Source organism: Micromys minutus (assembly GCF_963924665.1).
Source record: "Micromys minutus genome assembly, chromosome: 32".
Classification (NCBI taxonomy): Eukaryota; Metazoa; Chordata; class Mammalia; order Rodentia; family Muridae; genus Micromys; species Micromys minutus.
Window position 1 is genome coordinate 14,157,118 of NC_137967.1, and position 22,208 is coordinate 14,179,325.

At 50.3% G+C, this 22,208-nt stretch overlaps 2 protein-coding genes across 2 annotated transcripts; both read left to right on the top strand.

The window, feature by feature from the left end:
• Positions 1–8,810: 8,810 nt before the first annotated feature.
• Positions 8,811–19,006, top strand: GAPDHS (glyceraldehyde-3-phosphate dehydrogenase, spermatogenic; the record flags this gene model as incomplete). The annotated part of the gene is made up of 11 exons (XM_080908806.1): positions 8,811–8,895; positions 11,208–11,460; positions 12,366–12,462; positions 12,654–12,760; positions 15,775–15,865; positions 15,949–16,067; positions 16,372–16,453; positions 16,731–16,882; positions 17,011–17,173; positions 18,689–18,786; positions 18,934–19,006. 11 exons carry the CDS (start codon positions 8,811–8,813, stop codon positions 19,004–19,006), a joined length of 1,320 nt encoding a protein of 439 aa, XP_080764932.1.
• Positions 19,007–19,398: 392 nt separating this feature from the next.
• TMEM147 (transmembrane protein 147) lies at positions 19,399–21,223 on the top strand. Its single transcript, XM_080908294.1, has 7 exons — positions 19,399–19,576; positions 19,649–19,718; positions 20,217–20,276; positions 20,366–20,502; positions 20,638–20,722; positions 20,816–20,937; positions 21,021–21,223. Exons 1-7 carry the CDS (start codon positions 19,500–19,502, stop codon positions 21,142–21,144), a joined length of 675 nt encoding a protein of 224 aa, XP_080764420.1. The 5' UTR covers positions 19,399–19,499; the 3' UTR covers positions 21,145–21,223.
• Positions 21,224–22,208: the final 985 nt, after the last annotated feature.

Sequence of the window (22,208 nt, forward strand, 5' to 3'; positions counted from 1 at the left end):
CTGCATCATCAATTCTCCCCCCCCCCCCCAGGTACTTAACTTATTTACTGGACCGTCTTAATAAATTGATCATCTGTGCCAATCCTGTGTTGGCACATGGCCCAGATCCATTTCTGCAACAGCATAGACGGCCAGGAGCAGCGGTTAGCAGTCGTGTGTTTTAAGGTATGTGTGGGCAAGAGCGCGGTTCCACGGCAGAGCACATGATTAGCCTAGGTGAAAACCCGGATCCAATCTCCAGGCTCTGCCTACACTCAGCCAAGGGTAAGAGCCAAGGTATGCGCATCAGATAGGTTACACATTTAATATAATAGAGAATTTATTAGGCATGATGGCTAAGTGCTCTGTGACCCAACCTCAAGCTAAAACTTTTTAAAAAATGGTCTTATTTTTAATGTTTTATTTACAAAAGTATTTAAAACGTTTTATTTATTTGTGAGTGTGTGGGGCACAGAACTGGATAGCATGTCCAAACCCTGGAGCTCTCAAAAATGGAGATTAGAATCTCATCCTGAGACCTGCAGGAGCAGAGATAACTCCCATCCTGTTTCCGTTTCTGCCTCAGAGCACGTAAGCCATAACCCTGCGACCTCCAACCAGGGAGTCACAGGCCGTCAGTCACATACCAAGGCCCCTGGAATCCATCCCCCAAGCAAATGAGGCATCTCAGTAGCCTCCGCCTTTAACAAATGACCTTTCCCCCCTCCCTGCATATTCTCACACCCTCCTCCAAAACGAAATAACCCTTGGTTCACCCAAATAAACTGCCACCCCAAATAAAGAAAAATGAACAAGCTAAGATCATCTTAGATTGCCGCTTCAATAAGATAGTCGAAGAAGGCCTTGACCCAGAAGAGTCACAGCAGTAAGATTCTTGGAGAAGTGTCCCCCCACACACAAGCACAAATCCCAAAGGGGACAGTAGAAGACACAGAGCCACAATATCCGTCCCTGACTCTGCTTCACCCCTCCTGCCCTGGTGGCCAGGGGCATCTGATGCCCAGGAGGGAAGAGGCAGACTGCAGACGCAGCCCATTCCAGACAGCAGAGTCCAGACACTCCCAAGAGGAGAGACAGAATCAGGGACCACACAGGTACTCATGGAGGCCAGGTAAAGATGTCAGCGATCCTGGAGCTGGAGTCACAGCTCTGGGATAGCCCCCGAGCTAGAATCCCCAGGCAAAACCAGAACACTGTAAGGTGGGGGAGGGGAAGGGGGAACTTGCAGCTCATCCGGCCCCAATACCCGCATCATTCCCGTGGCCTAAAACAGAAGCCATAATATCGAGAAAGCATTTTTATTGAAAACTTTAAATAACTAAGGACTATTTGAAAGTTTCAAATTAGAAAGTAAAAAAGGAAAACTAGTGGAAATTTACTTTCCTTAATTAAAAAAAAAAAAAGGTGCAAGGTAATTTATGGACTGGGTAAGTTCTAAGCTAAACCCAGGGTTGAAGATGGTCCAGCTGATTCACCCATGTTTGACCAGCTCTAGATTCAGTCCCCAAGACCCACATAGCACATGAAAGAAGCTTACTCCTCTGACCACGACGTGTGAGAGTGCATGCGCTCACACACACACACACACACACACACACACACAAGATTAGGGACATAAACATAAAAATAAGAGGACAAAGCTCCACCCTTCTGGAGTTTGTAGGTATTCTAGCTTCCAAAGTGCTGTATACTACAAGCTGGCTGGCACACAGGCCTTTTGAGGACAACAAATGAATGTTATCACATCTGACTGTGCGTGCACATGTGTGTGTATGTGTGTGTGCACCCATGTGTGTGTACTAATTCTATTTTTTTTTTATTTTTGCTGGTTTTCTTGTTATGTATTATTTATGTTTACATATTGCTTTTACGGCTCTAAACTTTATTTTGTTATTTTTGAGAATTCTCTCTATGCATAAAATGTCTTGATCCCTACCTGACTTCGCACTTCTTCTCCCAGATCCCTTTACCTCCACCCTCCACCAATTTCATGAAAAATGTTAAAGTTCTTGACTTCCATATGAGTAGTTTTGTCTGCCCCTGTGTGCAACGCATGGGTGCAGTGCATCGAAGAGCCAGAAGGGGGAGTAGATTCCCTGGACCTGTAGTTACAGATGGGAGCTAAACCTCAATCAGCTGTGAGAACAGTGAGGGCTCTTAATGGCTGGACTTTCTGTCCAGCGCAGCATACACTCTATGCATTTGTTTATTATTAAGCCCACATGATTTGTACTGTTTGGTTATCCATCCTAAAGGAGAACCAGCTATTGCTTCCCAGGAGCCAACAACGGTCTATAGCTCCTGAGCTGAGCCCCTCCCCCACCGATGAGAGTATTGACCGCCTTGGTCTTGACTGAGAACCAGGCCTGCTGTGAGCTCTGCAGTGCAGCTGTCCTGCCATGTTCAGGGGACATTTTTTTTGTTGTTGATGTCCTCCCAGACCTGGGGATCATACAAGAGAGCTAGGGAAACTCCTCAGAGATCCAGGAACAGCAGGGAGCCGGTAGGCCAGGGGAGGGAGGAAGAGAAATGGCAGCCATGAGCTTATGTGTGAACCTAGTGGGTTCCACTCTAGATACCACAGGGTGGCCTTGACGTCCTCATTGTGGGACTCTCTAAGGCTTCTGGAGAGTGAGCCACGGTCTCCACCCTGCACACCACTGCCTCTGTGATGTCACTGGGCAATGCGACATCATCAGAAGCACAGGAGCCCCTGGGACCTTGGGAGCTTCACACCTCAGTAACATCACGGAGGGGCCCAAGGCAGCCAGGCCATGAAATCTTAGGCCATGTCGAGACGGGACGTAATCCTCACCAATGTTACTGTTGTCCAGCTACGGCGGGACCGGTGCCCCCGCCCATGTCTCTGCCCGGGTAAGGAGAGCCTTTCGGGGTGGTCCTGGGAAGAGGAGGAAAGTGTGGTCTGGGGGTCTCTATACCCTCCCTTAGGGTGCTCAGAGTCTGGCTCCTGAAGGCACAGGCCAGGGTAGGCCCTTAAGGCCTCTAGTCCTCTGAGAGTCCTTCCTTCCCCACCCCCACAGTGCATCCTTTCTCACTGCAGACCATCTGGTTGGGATGGGGTTGGGGGTTGAGGGTTGCGAGCTATGTCCCCAGGACTGCCTGAGTTTTGTGCTCTAACAGTGGAGTGGGGAGAAGCAGAGGCCAGGGGGAGATAGGGAGGCTGGAGAGGAAGGAGTAGCCAAGAGCATTTGTGACAGGTTTGGTGGGTGTGCTCCCCACATTTCAGTGATGTCTCTGGTGGCCAGGGACACAGGGGCTGGTAAGCTTGGTCCTCCTTGGGTTGCAGAGAGCAAGGGAGCTTGCCGCCCTCCAGAGCAGAGCTGCTCCCTTTACAGGCAAGGAGGCATGTGTTTACTGAGCCTCACAGCCACCACGTGAGTCCTTGGTGTTCACTGTCCCCATTCTATGGAGGTCAGCAGATGCCAAGAGAGGGCAAGCCACTTCCCAGCCTCCCAACCAAAGAAGAAATGGTGGAGCTGGGATTCTCCCAGGGTCTCAGTTTCTGTACAACCTGTTGCCACTGCTGGGGAAACCGAGTCAGAGGCTGTTTCAGGTCCTGAAGCCACAGGAAGCCAGGGTTTCTGGGAAGGCAAGCCCCATTTCACTCCAGTGTTTCTTGTCCCAGAACAAGTGTGGAGGCAGAGGACCATTTAGGAGACTGGTTTTCCTCTCCTTCACATGGGATCCAGGGATCAGAATAGCTTGCTAGGTTGGGCAGCAAGCCCCATTTCCCACTGAGCTCTCTCACTGACCCAACATTATCCTTTGTGACCACACAAATGGAAACTCCAGGAAGGCAGATGCCCTCAAGGTCTCCAGTGAGCACAAGGCCACTGCCACCAGTAAACACTGAATGATACCTGTAAAGATTCTCAGTTCAGTTGAAAATACCCAGTGTCCGTCCCAGGCCTCAAGTCTGAGGACCAGAGAGCGATCACGCAGAGCCAGACCAGCTGACCCCAGTCTCCCTAGCCCAGGCTCTCCCGGTGCCTTATCGTCTTGCCTGTGGTAACTGGCACTTGCAAGCCTCCGGCCTTCTCAAAGGCCTGTTCTCCTCTGGACTATGAATGTTCGGCCTCCTGCCCAGTTCCCTTAAAATCACCTTCTGTTTGGGGGTCTTTAGGTCCCACCGAACCCTTGAAGCCTCTGGATGCAAGATAGAATGCAACATCCAGGAAACAGGACAGAGAGGTCCATTAACTTCCTCAAGATCACACTGGCAAGGGTTGCTCTCCAGGGCTTGGATCCAGAAGGCTGAGACTGAGGTCTTTTACCAGTCAGCTCCTCTAAATCCTGCCTCCATTCCTCCCTCCCCTCTCCTCGGGCCCTCGTCTGATATGGCTCAGACAGAAGCATACTTCTGGTCCTTCACTTGAGGTGTGTGCGAGAGGGGCCAAGAGTTTCCACCTAAGCCAGGGTCAGGCTCCTAAATGCCACTCAGGCTGCTATGGAGAATTCCTACCAGGTGGTGGCACTGTTGTTGCAGTACAAAGGTTCATTGGCTCAGTGCGTTTGATCACAACCTGGGCTCCAAGGAGAAAAACCCTGTCTCCAAGAGAGACACACAGAGGGAGAAATAAAATGCTCGGGCCTCGGTACTGCTACTTACCAGGCTGTGTCATTGTTTCCTAGAACAAGGTTTTCCGTGGATGATCCCTGCCATAAATGTTTGGGGCTCAGGGAACTGGATCCTTTATTAGACAGGGTCCAGGAATGACCTTGGACATGTGAGAGTGGGGTGTCCTTTAGTGGGAGAGCAATGGATTTTACATGTGAGAGGCCCTGGGTTTTCCTCCAGCAAGAAACATGGCTCAGTTGATGGAAGTATCTGGCATCAAGCTTGGGAATTTGCATTTTGTCTGTGAGAACCACATGGGAAAAAGCAGAGAACAGATTCCTGCAAGTTGTCCTATGATCTACACACACACACACTATATACATATATACATACACACTATATATATACACACACTATATACATATATACACACACACTATATATACACACACTATATACATATATATACGCACTATATATATACACACACACTATATACATATATACACACTACATATATATACACTATATATACACATACATACACACTACACATATATCTAAAAATCCACACATAAGCATAAATAATCTATCAATTAGTAATATTTTAATACCCTGAGGAACTAGGAATGTAGTTCAATTGAGGAAACCTTGTTTTGCATGACTAAGGCTCTGGGTCAAACTACAGTATTGAAAGAAAAGGGGGAAAAAGTGAAGCAGAGAGGAGGCCATCCCTGTTTGTCTCTTCCCTGGATCCAGGATGTTGCTTGTGTGGGCAGGTTGTCCCCGGTTGTTCTCTAGAATCTCATTCTATAGTCCAGGCTGACCAAAGCCTCACAGCCACACTCTGGCTTCCAGCTTTCCTGGAGGTGAGATTCTAGGCATGCGCCACACCACCACTCTTGGTTTCTGGGGTTTTGTTTTGTTTTAGACAGGATCTGATTATATCTCCCTGGTTGGCCTTGAACTCATTGCTTGGACCAGGCTGGCCTCAGTCTCAGACCTGCCTCCTGGGTGCTGGCACCAAAGGCTTGTGCCTGGCATATCATGTAATTTTTTAGGTTAAGGTTGTATAGGCTGGGATGTGGCTCATTGGCAGAACACAAGGTCATCGAAGGTGAGGACCTGGATTCAGTCTCCAACACATGCCACTGCCAAGAAAATAAAAAATAAATGTGCTTGGGATCATTAGAATTAAACGTCTTCCATATTTAATAGACTATAGTGTAATATAAATATCATTCTGTGTGTCTATAGGGACTGGGGGCAGATGATGAAGGCTGACCTGGGACCTAGGTCTTTTTTTTTTCTATAAGATTAATTTATTACGTATAAGCACTCTGCAGGTGTCATCAGACACACCAGAAGAGGGCATCAGATCTCATTGCAGATGGTTGTGAGCCACCATGTGGTTGCTAGGATTTGAACTCAGGACCTCTGGAAGATCCATTAGTGCTCTTAACCTCTGAGCCATCTCTCCAGCCCAGACCTAGGTCATTTAGACAAGTGTGATACAGCAGATCTCCCTCTCTCTCTTTCTCTGTGAGTGTGTGTGTGTGTGTGTGTGTGTGTGTGTGTGTGTGTGTGTTGTGGTAAATATTAAAGTGGAGCAACCGGTTCCCGAGCATTACAGCTCCGGGCTGCCCCAGGCTCTCTCAGACCCAGGTGGAGGCTCTCATGACGGTTCTGTAACTGTAGGGCCATATGGAACTTGTACTAATTTATCTCAGTGGCTACCCATTTGCCCCCTCTGGGGTACTCTCTGACCGATGTGGTCTCCGAGGTGCTCTAGCGTGGTACCTTGCCATGCTGCACCCACTCACAATTCCCTTGGCAAGTTGTTGTCACACCAGACGGGCCTGGTGTGCCTTTTATTGTACCTTCTCTTGAACTCAATTAAGTCGCCACGTGAAGGAAAACACCACACAATAACCTCTGATCCAATTGCTATAATTTTCCCATGTAGACAGCACAAAATCCTGTACACACCCATCCCTTATAAAATATTCATAAGAACCAGTATCTATGCTCGGAGAAAAATCTTTACATCTGCCTCCACGTGGCTTCCAGCTCTTTCTTCCCCACACCCCAGCTCCTCCCTTTCTAAAACTTTGTTCCAGCCCATCCTTCCTTCTCGCCCAATGACAGGCCTCGTTTTATCTTGTACCTGCCTTCCTGCATAAAGACATTTTATATATGTGCGTGTGAATCTGTATGTGTGTGTATCACTTGGCATATGTGCACCACTCTGTACATGTGTGTGTATGTTGCTGTGTCTGTGTGAATGTGTGTATCTAGTGTGGGCGTCTGCAGAGGCAGAAGAGCTAAAGCCTGTGACATACCTGACGCACGTGATGGGAGTAGAAGTCAGGTCTCTACATGAGCATGTTCTTCACCCTGGGACAATCCAGTCTGGGCTAAGTTTTAAATTTTTTTCTGAGTGTTTGCCTGCATTGTATGTGTGGACCCTGTGCGTACAGAGCCTGCCAAGGCCAAAAGAAGGCATCAGATCCCTTGGGCCTGGGGTTATACAAGGTTGTGAGCTGCCACATGGGTGCTGGGATTTGAACTATGGTCCTCTGTGAGAGCAAAGGTGCTCTTAGCTGCTGGGCGCTCTCCTTGTCCCTCATCTCCGATGATTTGATTTCTGGATTACTAGTGCTTAGAGGCTTAGGGGTGAGTGTGTAACAGCACACACGAACAGGTCACAGTGACCCGGCAGGAGTGGCTGTTGTCCGTAAGGTTCAGGGACCTGAACCTGGGTTGTCTGTTTGCGTAGCAAGTGGGTTTTGCAGGTGAGTTAACTCGGTAGCCTGTACCAGTTCACAAACCTTCCCTCTACCATAGACATTTGTAAGCTACCTAACTGTCACTGAGAGGGTAGATCTCAGGGTCCATGCAGCTTAAGATACTTCATACATTTCTAAATAACATACTTGCTAATTTTTGAGAGTGATAAAGATTAAATTCAGGGTCTTGTGCCTGCTAGGCAAGCTCTCTACCATTGAGCTGTGTTCTAGTCCCTTAAAGTTTTAGAATAATAAATGCTTAAAAATAACTTTATCTTAAATTTAAGGTAATGATATCGTCTCTACATAGAAATTTTTAATGTATTTTAATACATATTCTCTGGTAGTTTTATTTATGGAATATTTTTTTAAAACTTTATGAGTGTATGTGCATGTGTGTGTATCTCTATGTATTCATGTGCATATGTATCTGTATGTATGTGTGCGTATCACATGGTATACATGCATCTCTATGTGTATGCCTATTGCTGTGTGTGTGTGTGTGTGTGTGTGTGTGTGTGTGTGTAAACTCCAGTCGGGCCAGTATGGAAGTCAGAGGCCACTCATGTGTCAGACTGTCTCTTCTAACAAGTGAGGCTGGCTTTACAGATGCCACCCCATCTGGCTTTTTATTATATCCTCTTTACTGAAAATGTGAGAAACTCCTTATTCAATCATTTTCAACCCTCCTCCTCCCTCCCAACTTCTGGCCTGTTTCCTTTTGCTACTCCACTGAGGGTATCCACTTGGGCTGTGCAAAAGAAGTCTGGGGCCACCCACTGCGGCAGAGTTGACACCCTTAAAGAAAAGGGATTGTCCCTCCCCCAGAAGTCACCAGCTATCCAGAGCACCCCAGGCAGAGGTGGGTGCTTGTGACCCCTCCCCTCCCTGCCGGAAGGCTGACTGCTAAGATCTTATACAGGTCTGAGGCAGACAGCTACAGCTGCTCTGAGTCTCCTCCCCTAGCTCAGAACCTTCTAGACCATATTTCTGCCTCCCCTTCTGCTAACAGGAGGAGAGGACTTCAGTTACAGACAGCATCTGAGAGGAAAGAACCCAGGCAGCCAAGGGGAGACCTGGGAGGGGCTTTCTCAGCATTTCCACACACAGGAGAGCTAGGGAAACTCCTCAGAGATCCAGGAACAGCAGGGAGCCGGTAGGCCAGGGGAGGGAGGAAGAGAAATGGCAGCCATGAGCTTATGTGTGAACCTAGTGGGTTCCACTCTAGATACCACAGGGTGGCCTTGACGTCCTCATTGTGGGACTCTCTAAGGCTTCTGGAGAGTGAGCCACGGTCTCCACCCTGCACACCACTGCCTCTGTGATGTCACTGGGCAATGTGACATCATCAGAAGCACAGGAGCCCCTGGGACCTTGGGAGCTTCACACCTCAGTAACATCACGGAGGGGCCCAAGGCAGCCAGGCCATGAAATCTTAGGCCATGTCGAGACGGGACGTAATCCTCACCAATGTTACTGTTGTCCAGCTACGGCGGGACCGGTGCCCCCGCCCATGTCTCTGCCCGGGTAAGGAGAGCCTTTCGGGGTGGTCCTGGGAAGAGGAGGAAAGTGTGGTCTGGGGGTCTCTATACCCTCCCTTAGGGTGCTCAGAGTCTGGCTCCTGAAGGCACAGGCCAGGGTAGGCCCTTAAGGCCTCTAGTCCTCTGAGAGTCCTTCCTTCCCCACCCCCACAGTGCATCCTTTCTCACTGCAGACTGTCTGGTTGGGTTGGGGTTGGGGGTTGAGGGTTGGGAGCTATGTCCCCAGGACTGCCTGAGTTTTGTGCTCTAACAGTGGAGTGGGGAGAAGCAGAGGCCAGGGGGAGATAGAGAGGCTGGAGAGGAAGGAGTAGCCAAGAGCATCTGTGACAAGTCTAAGTGGGTGTGCTCGGGTCCTGAAGCCGGAGGAAGCCATGGCTTCTGGGAGGGCAACCCCCGTTTCACTCCTGTGTTTCTTCTTCCCACACGTGGGTGGTCCTGAGGGCCCTCCATCCTTTAAGACACAGCAGCAGACTGGGTGACAGCAGGGACTTGCCCTGTGCCCACCAGCCTCATTGCCCTTCTGTAAATTGGGTATGTATAATGGGTATGGGGGAAGGTTGTTTCTTCTGAATGGCTTCTGAGTGAGGGCAGATCCCCACAGGAGATCTAAGTCAGCACATCTCTGTGCCTCCTTTGTTTTCAAAGGTTTATGGCCGTTTATTTGGCTGTTAGTGTGTCCCAGAAGAAGTGTGGAGGCAGAGGACAACTTAGAGTGGTTTTCCTCTCCTCCACATGGGGTCCAGGGATCAGAACAGGTGGCCAGGCTGGGCAGCAAGTCCCATTTCCCACTGAGCTCTCTCACTGGCCCAACATCCCCATCTTGTGACCACACAGATGAAAACTCCAGGAAGGCAGATACCCCCCAAGGTCTCTAGGGTACATTTCAGGCCTCATGTCTGAAGAGCAGAGAGAGGTCAGGGGAGACAGAACAGCTGGTCACCGTCTCCCTAGTCCAACCTCCTCTGGTGCCTTATCCCCTTGCCTTTGGCAACTCCATTTTGTAGCCTCCTGCTTTCTCCTAAGCTTGTCCTTATAGCATGGGCATACTACTTAGAGTCACGTGATACATCCTCTCCTAAACATCCCTCAGTTTGACAGCTACCTGAAAGCAGCCAAAACCAGAAATCCCTCCTGGTGTGGTGGGTGCTGTCACCCCGGCACCTCGGATTAAGGGATGTGTCATCCTTGGCTACACAGTGAGTGTGAAGGTAGCCTGGGCTACAGTGAGGACCCTTTCTCATGGAAGAAAAGGGGTGAAAGAGATCGGAGAAAGAGAGAATTCCTGGGCTTCAGTACTGCCCATCTTATTTCTAGGAAAGGCCTCTCAGGTAGAGTTCATTATTCTCCTGAGTAATTTGGGGCTCATAGAACCGGGTCGATTATCAGACAGTGTCAGAACATGGTCTCCAACATATTCTAAGAGGGGAGTGTAGTTTAGTGGGGGAGCAACTGGTTAATCCCTGGTTGTCTGGGTTTATTCCTAGTACTAAGAAAGAAAGGAGAGAGAGAGAGAGAGAGAGAGAGAGAGAGAGAGAGAGAGAGAGAGAGAGAGAAGGAAGGAAAGAAAGAAAGAAGGAAGGAAAGAAAAAGAAAGAAGAAAGGAAAGAAAAAGAAAGAAGGAAGAAAGAAAAGTAGGAAAGAAAGAAAAGAAAAAAAAAAGCCTTAACCTATAGCATACCTGTAATCCTGTTTGGAGGCTGAGGCAGAATCCAGGAGCTGAGGCATGAATCTGGTTGGTGGCATGCATGCCTAGACTCCCAGCAGTCAGCAGGGCTCTTGAGTTTGAGGCCAGCCTGGTCCTAGAGAGCTGGGGCCAAGACTACCTGCTATACTCAAAGAAACCATCTAGGGACAGGGAGAAAATGAGTCCAAATGTGAGATTCTATCTCAAAAAGAGGAAGGGAAGGAATCGGGAAGAGTCGGGGAGGGATTGATATCACAACATGTATGGAAAATTTCATCCGCATTTCACAGTAAGAAATTGGCATAGAAAATAGACCCTTATGTAACTGCTCAACACACACACACACACACACACAGACACACACACACACAGAGGGGCGGGGAGAAATTGAACTATGTGTGTGAAGGTGGAGGTCAGAGGACAATTTGTGGAAGTTGTTTTCATGTTGTTGTTGTTTTTGGTGTTTTCTACCATGTAGGGTTCAGAATTGGCATTCATGTCATAAACCTTTGGGGCAAGCACCTTTACCCACTGAGCTGCCCCATCATCCCCAGCCTTGTGTGAGGAACCCAGCTCCCTCAGCGCCTTCCTTCTGAACTCTCTGCTCTCTGCAGTGATCAGACCACCTCCACCTCCACCCAAGGCTGAGGAGCCACCACCCAAGGCTGAGGATCCGCCACCGCCATCACCATCACCACCACCACCGCCACCACCACCACCGCCACCACCTCCACCACCACCACCTCCTCCTCCACCCCAGACAGAGCCAGTCAGGTTGGAAGAGGCTCCACCTCCGCCTCCACCTCCCCCTCCTCCTCCTCTGCCACCCCAAAAGCCAGCTGCAGAGCTGACAGTGGGCATCAATGGGTAAGTCTATTTAAGGTCCCTGGTGATGAGGCTGACACTGTGGCCTCCTTGGGTCACTATGGGCTGGGGACATCTTCCTTCCTTCTCACTGGGCAAGCCAGTCTCTCTTAGAGACACCAATCAGATACAGAACTGGAAGGAGTTCAAGTGCAGGCTGGACCACAGAAAGCCTCTGGAAAGAGGCGTGAAAGGGGGCTAACAGGGCAGCCACCTGTGTGTCTACTGGGGGCAAATTTTTGAGGTAGTGGGGCAAGCAAGGGCTCTGGCTGAGAAGAGACATACTTTGATATCCAGGAACTCTTCACAGCTAGAAGAACAAATTGGAGGTAAGCGAAGGGGGAGAAGGAGACCTGAAGGGACGGGCTGGAGAGATGGCTCAGCGGTTAAGAGCACCAGCTGCTTGCTCTTCCAGAGGTCCTGAGTTCAATTCCCAGCAACCATATGGTGGCTCACAACCATCTGTAATGGGATCTGATGCCCTCTTCCGGTGTGTCTGAAGACAGCTACAGTGTACTCATATATATAATAAATCTTTAAAAAAAAAAAAAAAAAAAAAAAAAAAAAAGACCTGAAGGGAGGTGGTTTTCACTTGGAGAGGCATGTCATTTCCTGGGTTCACCCAGCTGTAGGAGTGAGAATGAGGGACATTATCAGCAAGAGATGGTGGTGTGCCTGTAACTCTAGCAACAAGGGAGGCTAAAACAGGAGAGGGCTGAGGATGCCAGGTTTCCCAGCAAATGCCTTTACCTACTGAGCTGTCTCACCAGCCCCAAGTGTTCGCCTCTTAATACCCACCAATGGCTCAAAGTTCCACATGAACCTCAGTAGGACACTGATGCCACAGTGTCCCCAAGACCTCTGGCTCTCACACCCATTTCCTTTTCTTTGTGTTCCTGATTGGACAGATTTGGACGCATTGGGCGTCTGGTGCTGCGAGTTTGCATGGAGAAGGGCATTAGAGTGGTAGCAGTGAATGACCCATTTATCGATCCCGAATACATGGTGAGTAGATGGAGGGACGGAGGGACCAGCAAGAGTGGCACTTGAGTTGGGGAGAGGATTCCAGGAGACATCTAGAAGGCTCCTGGCTGCAACGCAGAACCTCCTAAGTCTTGCCCACAGTGGGGGGAGGGGGTTGTCTAGGGCTGCTCACTGTACAACCTACAACGAGGACCCCACTCTGTCTACTGCAGGTATACATGTTCAAATATGACTCCACACATGGTAGATACAAAGGAAATGTAGAACATAGGAATGGACGACTAGTTGTGGACAACCTTGAGATCAACGTGTACCAGTGGTAAGAACAGATTGTGATACCATGGCTCTACCGTCTGTGCGTCCCTTAGGTACTGTTTAGAAAGAGGGTCTCAGAAAGGTCTCTGACCTCTAAAATACTCAAGGACACTCATCTTCAAGAGTGCCCATGGGCTTTTCACATGTTTTGTATTTAATGTACTCCCCACCCAATGCTCCTGCCTCCGCTCTCAGGGTCCTCCGTGCCATATGCATTCCATCCTGCATTCTGTGTCTCATCTGCCATACCTGGTTGTCACCTCTGGGGATGCTGGGCTGACCTCCTAGTGTTCACCTCACATGGCTTCCACTGATGGTAGAAGCCCCACTCTTTGGTCACAAACTCAGAATCTGTTTACCAGGAAATAATATGCCAGGTATGGGGTGTACACGTGTAACTCTTGCACTTGGGAGGCTGAGACAGGAGGATTACCTCAAGTTACAGGTCAGCCTGGGGCTACATTGTAAAATTCTGTCTCAGGGGGGAAAAAGGAAAACAAAAAACAGTACAAACCAGAATCACCTAAGGCTACTTTGCTAACAGAGAAGCATACAATCCTCTGTGCCCCAGGCAAGGTCTTCTGGCCTCTCGGGTAGGATACTCTCAGCTTCCCTTTTAACTTGCTTAAGAAGAGGTGACAGTATTTGAAGGAAGGTTGAAGGTAGGACTGGGAGTCCGGGAGAATAGAGGCTGTTTGTCCTGAGTTTGCAATCATGGCCCCCCCAAAGCAATTCCTGCAGCTTTTCAGTCACCCCAATCCTTCTGCACCTACCCGGGCATCATCAGTCCGGCCTCTTGAGGTGTTCTCCCCTCCCTCGCCCCCACACAGCAGCCCCACTCCCGTATTGCTAGAGAATGACCTTTGACAGCCATACTATCAGTTCTGAGTGGTTATCGAATATATGTGGCAAGCCAAAGTGAAAAGTAAACAGCAAGAGATGGATAGGTAGATAATAGGTAGGTAGGTAGATGGTAGACAGATGACAGGTAGATAGCTGGGTGGGTGGTGGATGGGTGGGTGGATAGATGGTTGAGTAGGTAGGTAGATGGATGGATGTGTAGTTGGATAGATGGTAGACAGATAGACAGCAAACAAAATGTCAAGCCAGATGCACAAACCCTTTGGTGGAAATCAACTGGGGATACTCCAACAAAAGTTAGTTTCCAGGCAGAGCTGGTGAGGCTTCCAACAAAAAGAACAAGTAGCAACAGACTGAGATGAGCCATCACTGTAGTCAGGGGCTCTCAATATCAAGCAGACACCGGCTGAAGAGGCTGAGGTTTCAGTTGATGTACCTGAATGAGCTTTCTCTCATGGCTGAGCTTACAACCTCTCCCACTGGCAACACTGCACACCACAGGATAAACAGTAGCAACCTCCACTCTCAGGAACGGTTTTTACCCCTGGGATAGTTTATTGTCCTCTCCTCCATCACAGAGGTGAGAGGGGTCAGGCCATCTGGGGACAAGAGGTCTTTTAAAAAAAAAAACCACTTGGGTTTCAAGGGAGGCCAGCCTGACTTCCAGAGCCAGCTTCTCAACAAGCCCAAACAACACATGACAACTCTCCAGTATAATACACAGCACAGTCGCCCTCCCCCAATCAATGCAGCCAAATGAATGAATCTTCAGAACAGGCCTGTAGGCAGGAGGGGCCGTGCCAAACTCAAGTCCCATTGCAGGAATTGCTTGAAGTACTCTCAACCTGAAAGACAGAAAGTGGGTGTACCAGATAAAAGCTACATGGGCTAGGAGATGAGCTGTGTGGGCTGTGGGGGCAGAGGGAGAAGAGAGTCTTGTGGCTAGAAGGGAGGGAACACCTATGCATTCACTCATTCCCATACTCTTCCTAACCGAGGACAACCCAAACCTAGGTTTGCACACTGCCTTCATCAATGCCTGCTTCTTTAAAACCTGAGCACAGTATCATGCTGGTAGTGTGGTTATCAGTTTTCTACAGACAAAACTGAGACAGAAGGCAGCTGGGGCACGTATATAGAAAGACTAGGAATGGAGCTCAGTCGTACGACACCTTCCATTGCAATAAAGGCCTGGTATCACTCCTCAGCATTTATTGGGGTTGGAGAGACAGCTCAGCAGTTAAGATCACAAACTGCTTTCAGGGCCCTCCCCCACTCCAAGTCAAATTCTCAGCATTCATATATGGCGTACCTACAGTATGGAACTATCCAGAAGTAGAGCCAGGAACAAATCCTAAGAAAATTCTCCCCGTGACGTGAGAAGTTCCATGAGGGACAAGTCCTCAGATGGCAGTTGCAGAGGCTGCTTGCTGGACACAGGCAGAAAACAGCAAGAATGGGTGTTTGACGGGTCTCAGACACAAACACTTGACAGAAAACGTCAAGGCAAAGCTGGCCATGATGGTGCTTGTGTAATCCCTGTGCTCGGGAAGCTGAGGCGGGAAGATCGTGAGAGATGTAGACCAGTCTGGGTCAAACAGGAGGCCCTTACCACCAAGCAACAAACAAAACTCAAGTGAAAGCGTAGGCCAACAAGAATGAACAGGAAGCCCTTCTCTGGCTTTCCTGCTGTCAATGATTGGTTCCTGCTGCTCACAGGTGCTTCAACTGTAACCCTCCCCTGAGCGGCGGCAACCCTGATGTGTCTGTCCTTGGGGACTTCCAGACAAGAGATCAGTGGTGATAAAAGGCTAAAAGGGCTCACGTGAGGTGGTCAGAGCTGGGGGCCAAAGGGCAGCATTGGCAGCCTCACCGTCTTGGGGAGACCATGCTCTGAGCATATGATGAAAACGGTTCTGGTTCTAGTCTGACATTTGAGGGGATGGTAAGAGCCTAAGTTGAAGATGTGAAAGTCTGTCTAGACACGGCAGGGAACAACAGCACACCAAGCGAGAGTGGGGGGAATGGGCTTGCAAGAAGCATCATCAACCTGGAACAGGTAGATACAGAGTTAGGGAGCAGGTGTGAGCAAGACCTCTCTGGCTAGCCTGAAACCCAAGCAAGGGAAACTGACATGGCCCTCCCACCACTCCACAGCAAAGACCCCAAAGAAATCCCCTGGAGCTCTGTAGGGAATCCCTACGTGGTGGAGAGTACAGGCGTTTATCTGTCTATAGAAGCAGCTTCGGTAAGTGGGGAAGAGTGCCCAGGGCTGTCTGGGAAGAGGGGGCAGTGGTGCTTGGAGACCCTAACCTTGGATTCTATCACTAGGCACATATTTCATCTGGTGCGAGACGTGTAGTGGTCACCGCACCCTCCCCTGATGCACCCATGTTGGTCATGGGTGTGAACGAAAAGGACTATAACCCTGCCTCCATGACCATCGTCAGGTACCCGGGGTGACAGCCATCCTCTAGCCTGTGGGTGGTAGCAGGATGTACCTTCAGGGGACACTCACTCTCCCTACCCCAACCCCACTAGATCTATGATGTCTTCAGTTCCTAAGTCTCCAGTCACCATGGTAACCTCACCCTGAAACTACTAGGAAATGTTCAGTATCTGAGGACATGCCTCGGCATCCCCAGGGAGCCCTCTCCCCCCACCCCCATATCTCACAGAACCAGATCTGGTAAAGTAAGAGTAACAGAGAAGGGGTGGCTCTGCCACTCAGCTGCCGTCTTATGGCCATTTCAGCAATGCATCCTGTACCACCAACTGCCTGGCCCCCCTTGCCAAGGTTATTCACGAACGCTTCGGGATTGTGGAAGGGCTAATGGTGAGTTGGGGCAGGAAGGACAGCAGGGAAACCAACCCCTTCTTCCCAGGTCATGTATGAGGCATATAGCAAGCAGGGAGAACAGCTTGGGAAGGAAGCCCATAATAGAGACATATTTTGGAATACTCTGATAAGAACAGGCCCTGACCTCTAGGTTCCCTTTCCTATGGTCTGTGCCCTGGTAGCTTCCATATACCTAGGCCACCTTCCAAGTCCTAGAAGAGGAATGACAGGTTAGGAGCGAGAAGGCTTCATCTTGGTCCTCTTGTCCCACAAGACCACAGTCCATGCCTACACGGCCACTCAGAAGACAGTGGACGGGCCGTCGAAGAAGGACTGGCGAGGTGGCCGAGGTGCTCACCAGAACATCATCCCATCTTCCACTGGGGCTGCCAAAGCTGTAGGGAAAGTCATCCCAGAGCTCAACGGGTATGTAGATACAAACAAGGAACAATGGTGGGGACGTACCCTAGGAAAACCTCACTGGCCCGAAGTCATGGGGAAAATGGGAGCAAAAGACCCTGGGCTCTGGCTCCCTTTACTCTGAAATTCTCCAGGAAATTAACGGGAATGGCATTCCGGGTGCCAACCCCAAACGTATCCGTTGTGGACCTGACCTGCCGCCTGGCCCAGCCTGCTTCCTACTCGGCTATCAAGGAGGCTGTGAAAGCAGCAGCCAAGGGACCTCTGGCTGGCATCCTGGCTTATACAGAGGACCAGGTAGGGTCTGAGGAAACCCTGGGGAAAGCTCTGGGGAGTCCCTCTCACCAGGAAGCTATTCTGCATGGGCCAACATAAGATCTGCAGACCAGCTGTCCGTGGTGTTTCATACCCAACGAGGCAGGTCTCTGAGTTCTAGGCCAGCCAGGACTACATAGGGAGACCTTGTCTCAAAATACAGTGACACATACCTGCGGGTCTGAGAAAGCGGGTGTCTTGACTATACGCTTCTTTGGTCTAACAATGCTGCTTTTCCTTACCACGATGACTGGAAGTCACTTATGTAACCCATAGCGCATACTATCCAAGGAAACAGACTTAGGAACTAAAATGGAGCTTTCACCACCTACCCAAAGAACCTATTCAGAAGGTTCTTTCTTTTAAAAAAAAAAAATTTATTATATATGAGTACACTGTAGCTGTCTTCAGACACACCAGAAAACAGCATCGACCCCATTACAGATGGTTGTGAGCCACCATGTGGTTGCTGGGAATTGAACTCGGGACCTCTGGAAGAGCAGCCGGTGCTCTTAACCGCTGAGCCATCTCTCCAGCCTCAGAAGGTTCTTAATACACTCTTCCTGAACAGAAGACACCAGTTCTCATTTTCTGAATTCATGCTCAAGGGCTAGGCCAGGTCAGACACCTCTCCTGAAAACAGACTATCTGAAAAGTGCTATCTGCTAGGTGTGGGGGAACAGGCCTTTAATCCCAGCACTCAGGTGATAGAGGCAGTAGATCACTGTGAATCTGAGGGCAGCCCTCTACATAGCGACTTCTAGGGCTATAAAGCAACCCTGTATCAAAAAAAAAAGTCACCTCTAAGCCTCCACCTTGGTGAAGTTCCCTTGCATTGCCTCCTGCAGGTCTACTCTCAAATGCCAAGATGTCATTTGAATGGGTCAGGTCAAATCAGCCCAATGTCAACCCCTCCCCCCATGTGTCCTTAAGGGCTACAGCCCTCAAGGTCTCTGTCTGTGGCCCCTTCCATGTGCTCACACCATTCACTGCTTCATGTAATGTTTACCGGAACAGCACTAGGGCAGTGTGATCTGTATCCTCGTCCCCTTGTATATATGTGTATATGCATAGGGAACACGTACAGGCACACCAGGTACAGGTGACGAACACATGGAGGCAAGAGATTGATATCTTTCTTCCTCCACTGCACTCCACTAGTTACTGGGGCAAGATGTAATTATAGCTCGACAACTAACTAATCTAGTTAGCCATCTTGCCCCAAGGATCTGGATTACTGGGCCTATAGGTGTCTATCACCCGCCCAGCCTCTACATGGGTTCTGGGCATCCAAACACAGATTGCTCAGGCTTATGGAACAAGCATGCTTAACCACTGAGCACCCCTGTGTCCCTGAGACCATGGTTCCAGTAGACCAACACAAAAAGTCTCTGTCCAGTATGCCGGATGAATGAATGACAATGTGGTCTGAGAGTCGAAGTCTGAGTTCCTGGATATTCTTGCTCAGCTTCATTGATCTTTGCAATTGTCACGTAGGTGGTCTCCACGGACTTTACTGGCGATTCCCATTCTTCCATCTTTGATGCTAGGGCTGGAATTGCCCTCAATGACAACTTCGTGAAGCTTGTTTCCTGGTAAAGGGGAAAGATGCCAGAGCATAGTGGGGGAGGTTGGTGGTAGGGCGCGCGCGTGTACACACACACACACACACACACACACACACACACACACACACATACACACACACTACTCACACACTGATTCCTTCCTCCCCTACCTAGGTACGACAACGAATATGGCTACAGTCACCGGGTGGTCGACCTCCTCCGCTACATGTTTAGCCGAGAGAAGTAAAACAAAAGGCCCCTCCTTGCTCCCCTGCGCACCTCGCGTTCCTGCCTTCGGCTCCCCTTCAAAGGAGGGCGCGCGGCTCTCGCCCCGCCGCCGGGTCAACAATGAAATAAAAACCAGAGTGCGCACAGCTTTGCCCTCTTGTCTCTGCGCCGATCACCTAGCGTTCAGAGCCGGGTTCAAGGTTCTCGGATGAGCGAGGGGAGGTGGCGCTTGGCACCGAGCCGGGTAAGGGAGAAAAAACGCGACGCTGCCTGAGAAGCGCTGTCGGAACACCGCTCCTCGAAAGCGTTGGGACGATAGAAACCCCGCAGCAGGGCAGGCGCTGGGCGCTCTGACGTCACGGCGCGCGACACTCTAGGCCGGACTACAGTTCCCATAAGGCCGCGCGCGGGCCACGACAAGCAGGTGGGCGCCAGGCCCCGGTGCCGGCAAGGCGAACTAGAGACGCTGCTCCTGGCGAGTCCCGCACTGGCGGGACCGGGCGGCCGGCGTCATGACTCTGTTCCACTTCGGGAACTGCTTCGCCCTCGCCTACTTTCCCTATTTCATCACGTACAAATGCAGCGGCCTGTGAGTGCAGGGCGGGCGCGGGGCGGAGAGGGTGCGGGACCCGGGCCGACCCCTCACCGCCGACTTCTTCAGGTCTGAGTACAACGCCTTCTGGAAGTGCGTCCAGGCCGGGGTCACCTACCTCTTTGTGCAGCTATGCAAGGTGAGGGACTCCGGGACTCCACGTGTCTAGCCCGCAGGCATTCCAGATCTCAGGGGCCCGACACTGCCACTGTCACCTTCCATAGGACCACCCTCGAGACCATGCTTAACTTAGGGAGTATGCCCGCAAACCTTAGAACGGATGCAAGCCCAGGAGAGGCCCTGACAACTTTTTCTTAGCACTGTTGTAAAATGAAAAAGCCTTAGCGCGATATTTCACCCACAGGGTGTCGCATGGTGCGCCTATGCCACTCATGCGTTCACTCCCGGCATTTCTAGACATCATATTCCCCCGTGAACTTCTAGACTTCCAGAAATCAAGCACTTGTCCTCTATCTCTCCAGATCTTGTGATCTTGCCACTTACACCTAGAATGACCCCCCCCACCCCCGTCCCCAGAACTCGGCCTCATGTCTTCTACTTGCACATTCACTTTCCCCAATATTTCTGTTTTTAATCTCCCTCACCTTCCGGTGACCTTTCTGCTTTTTGATCTCAGATGTTGTTCTTGGCCACTTTCTTCCCCACCTGGGAAGGTGGCATCTATGACTTCATTGGGGTAAGTTGAACAAGGGAAGGGGCAAGGGAGTGCAGGAGTGCGTTCTCCTGGTCCCTGTGTTTACTGGAGCCTCTCTGCCCGACCCACAGGAATTCATGAAGGCCAGTGTGGATGTAGCAGACCTGATAGGCCTAAACCTTGTCATGTCCCGGAATGCAGGCAAGGGGGAATACAAGATAATGGTTGCTGCCCTGGGCTGGGCCACTGCTGAACTCATTATGTCCCGGTGTGTGGAGCCCAGAGTTCTGGGAAAAGACAGCTGGGTCCCACAGGGGTGCTGAAGGGAGGTGACCAGAGGCTGGGTGCCAGGAGTGGGGAAATCTGGGTACTACTAGAGACTGCCTCCCTTTACCTTCCTCAGCTGCATCCCTCTTTGGGTGGGAGCCCGAGGCATTGAGTTTGACTGGAAATATATCCAGATGAGCATCGACTCCAACATCAGTCTGGTATGCGCCCTGTCCCTATCTTACCCTTAATGCTGTTGGCCATACTCCTCCCAAAACCTTGGCCCCAACTTCCCATTTCCATCCTCCCTGCAGGTCCACTACATCGTTGCATCGGCTCAGGTCTGGATGATAACACGCTATGACCTGTACCACACCTTCCGGCCTGCTGTTCTGCTCCTGATGTTCCTTAGTGTCTACAAGGCCTTTGTCATGGAGTAAGCTGGGAGGGGTATGAGGCTGGGTTCAAATGGGGGAGTGTTTTCCCTTTCCTTTCCTCATTGTGATCTTTCCCCCACAGGACCTTCGTCCACCTCTGCTCCTTGGGTAGCTGGACAGCACTGCTGGCCCGGGCAGTGGTAACGGGACTGCTGGCCCTCAGCACCTTGGCCCTGTATGTTGCTGTTGTTAATGTACACTCCTAGATTGGCGGCCCAGGTGTTGGTGTACCTTTTCGTTGCCTCTCTCCAGATCTTTGTGAAATAAACAGTGTTTGGAAAGGTTTTTGGTGTGTCCATTTCTCTCTCAGAAACCGAATCCTCGGGCTTAGGTCCCACAGAGCCTGTCTGGCTTCAGAACCATGGAAAAAAGGTGGAATGTTGGCCGGTCTTCCTGGTTTCCCCATGGGAGCCTGGGGGCTTGGTAATCATTGAACAGGCTAAGGAATGGGCACACTGGAGTTTAAGAGGAGGATTTGGGGTAGAAGGGAATTCTTCCTCTCTTACAGCTTGGCCATAGCCCTCTTCATGTGGAGTCTTTCCTGAGCTGGTTACCTCTAACTTTGCAACCCCCTTTCTCCCCACTCTGGTCTATCCACCAGATGCAACAGCTAGGGGGCTCCTTATAAAACCTGTCTAACTAGGTCACCATCCTCCACTTGCAACTCTGTGGAGCTTCCTAGTAAAGGTGACAGTAGGCCGTGCCATTTGCCCTTGATAATTCGGGATCTGCTCCATGGAATGATTTCCCTAGTCAAATTCCTACCACCATTCCAGCCACAAGGCCACACTCAGAAGAGTTCCTTGATTCTGAGCTCCATGCTTCGGTCAGTCCTGGCTAACTTCAGATTAAATCCCGGCCTAAGTCTCAGTATGTGTGTGGGGGGTTGGGAGATGCTGGATTCCAAGTCAGCTATAGTCAAATAGCTGTAGTTGAACCTACCCACTTGGAATACTGTTCTGGATACTAACTCCAGCACTGTGGTTGTGCCCTTCCTGGTTCTGCCGGGCTGGGCTTTTGCCCTAACCACGCCCTGAGAAGGAGGTGTCAGAGCCAAGGCCTTGATGAAAATCCTGCTGTCTTAGGGTGCTTCTCAGCCTTGGTCCCAGTGTGGGACAGTGGCTACATCCTCTCACTGGGCTTTTAAGATGTTTATCCTTAGATATAGGAAAGGAGAGTTCCTTCAGGCTCCCTAGGACAGTCTGCTTACAGAAGGCACAGTTTCTATCAGATGGACCTGCCTCCTTCCCCACCCTTCCTTGGTGCCAAG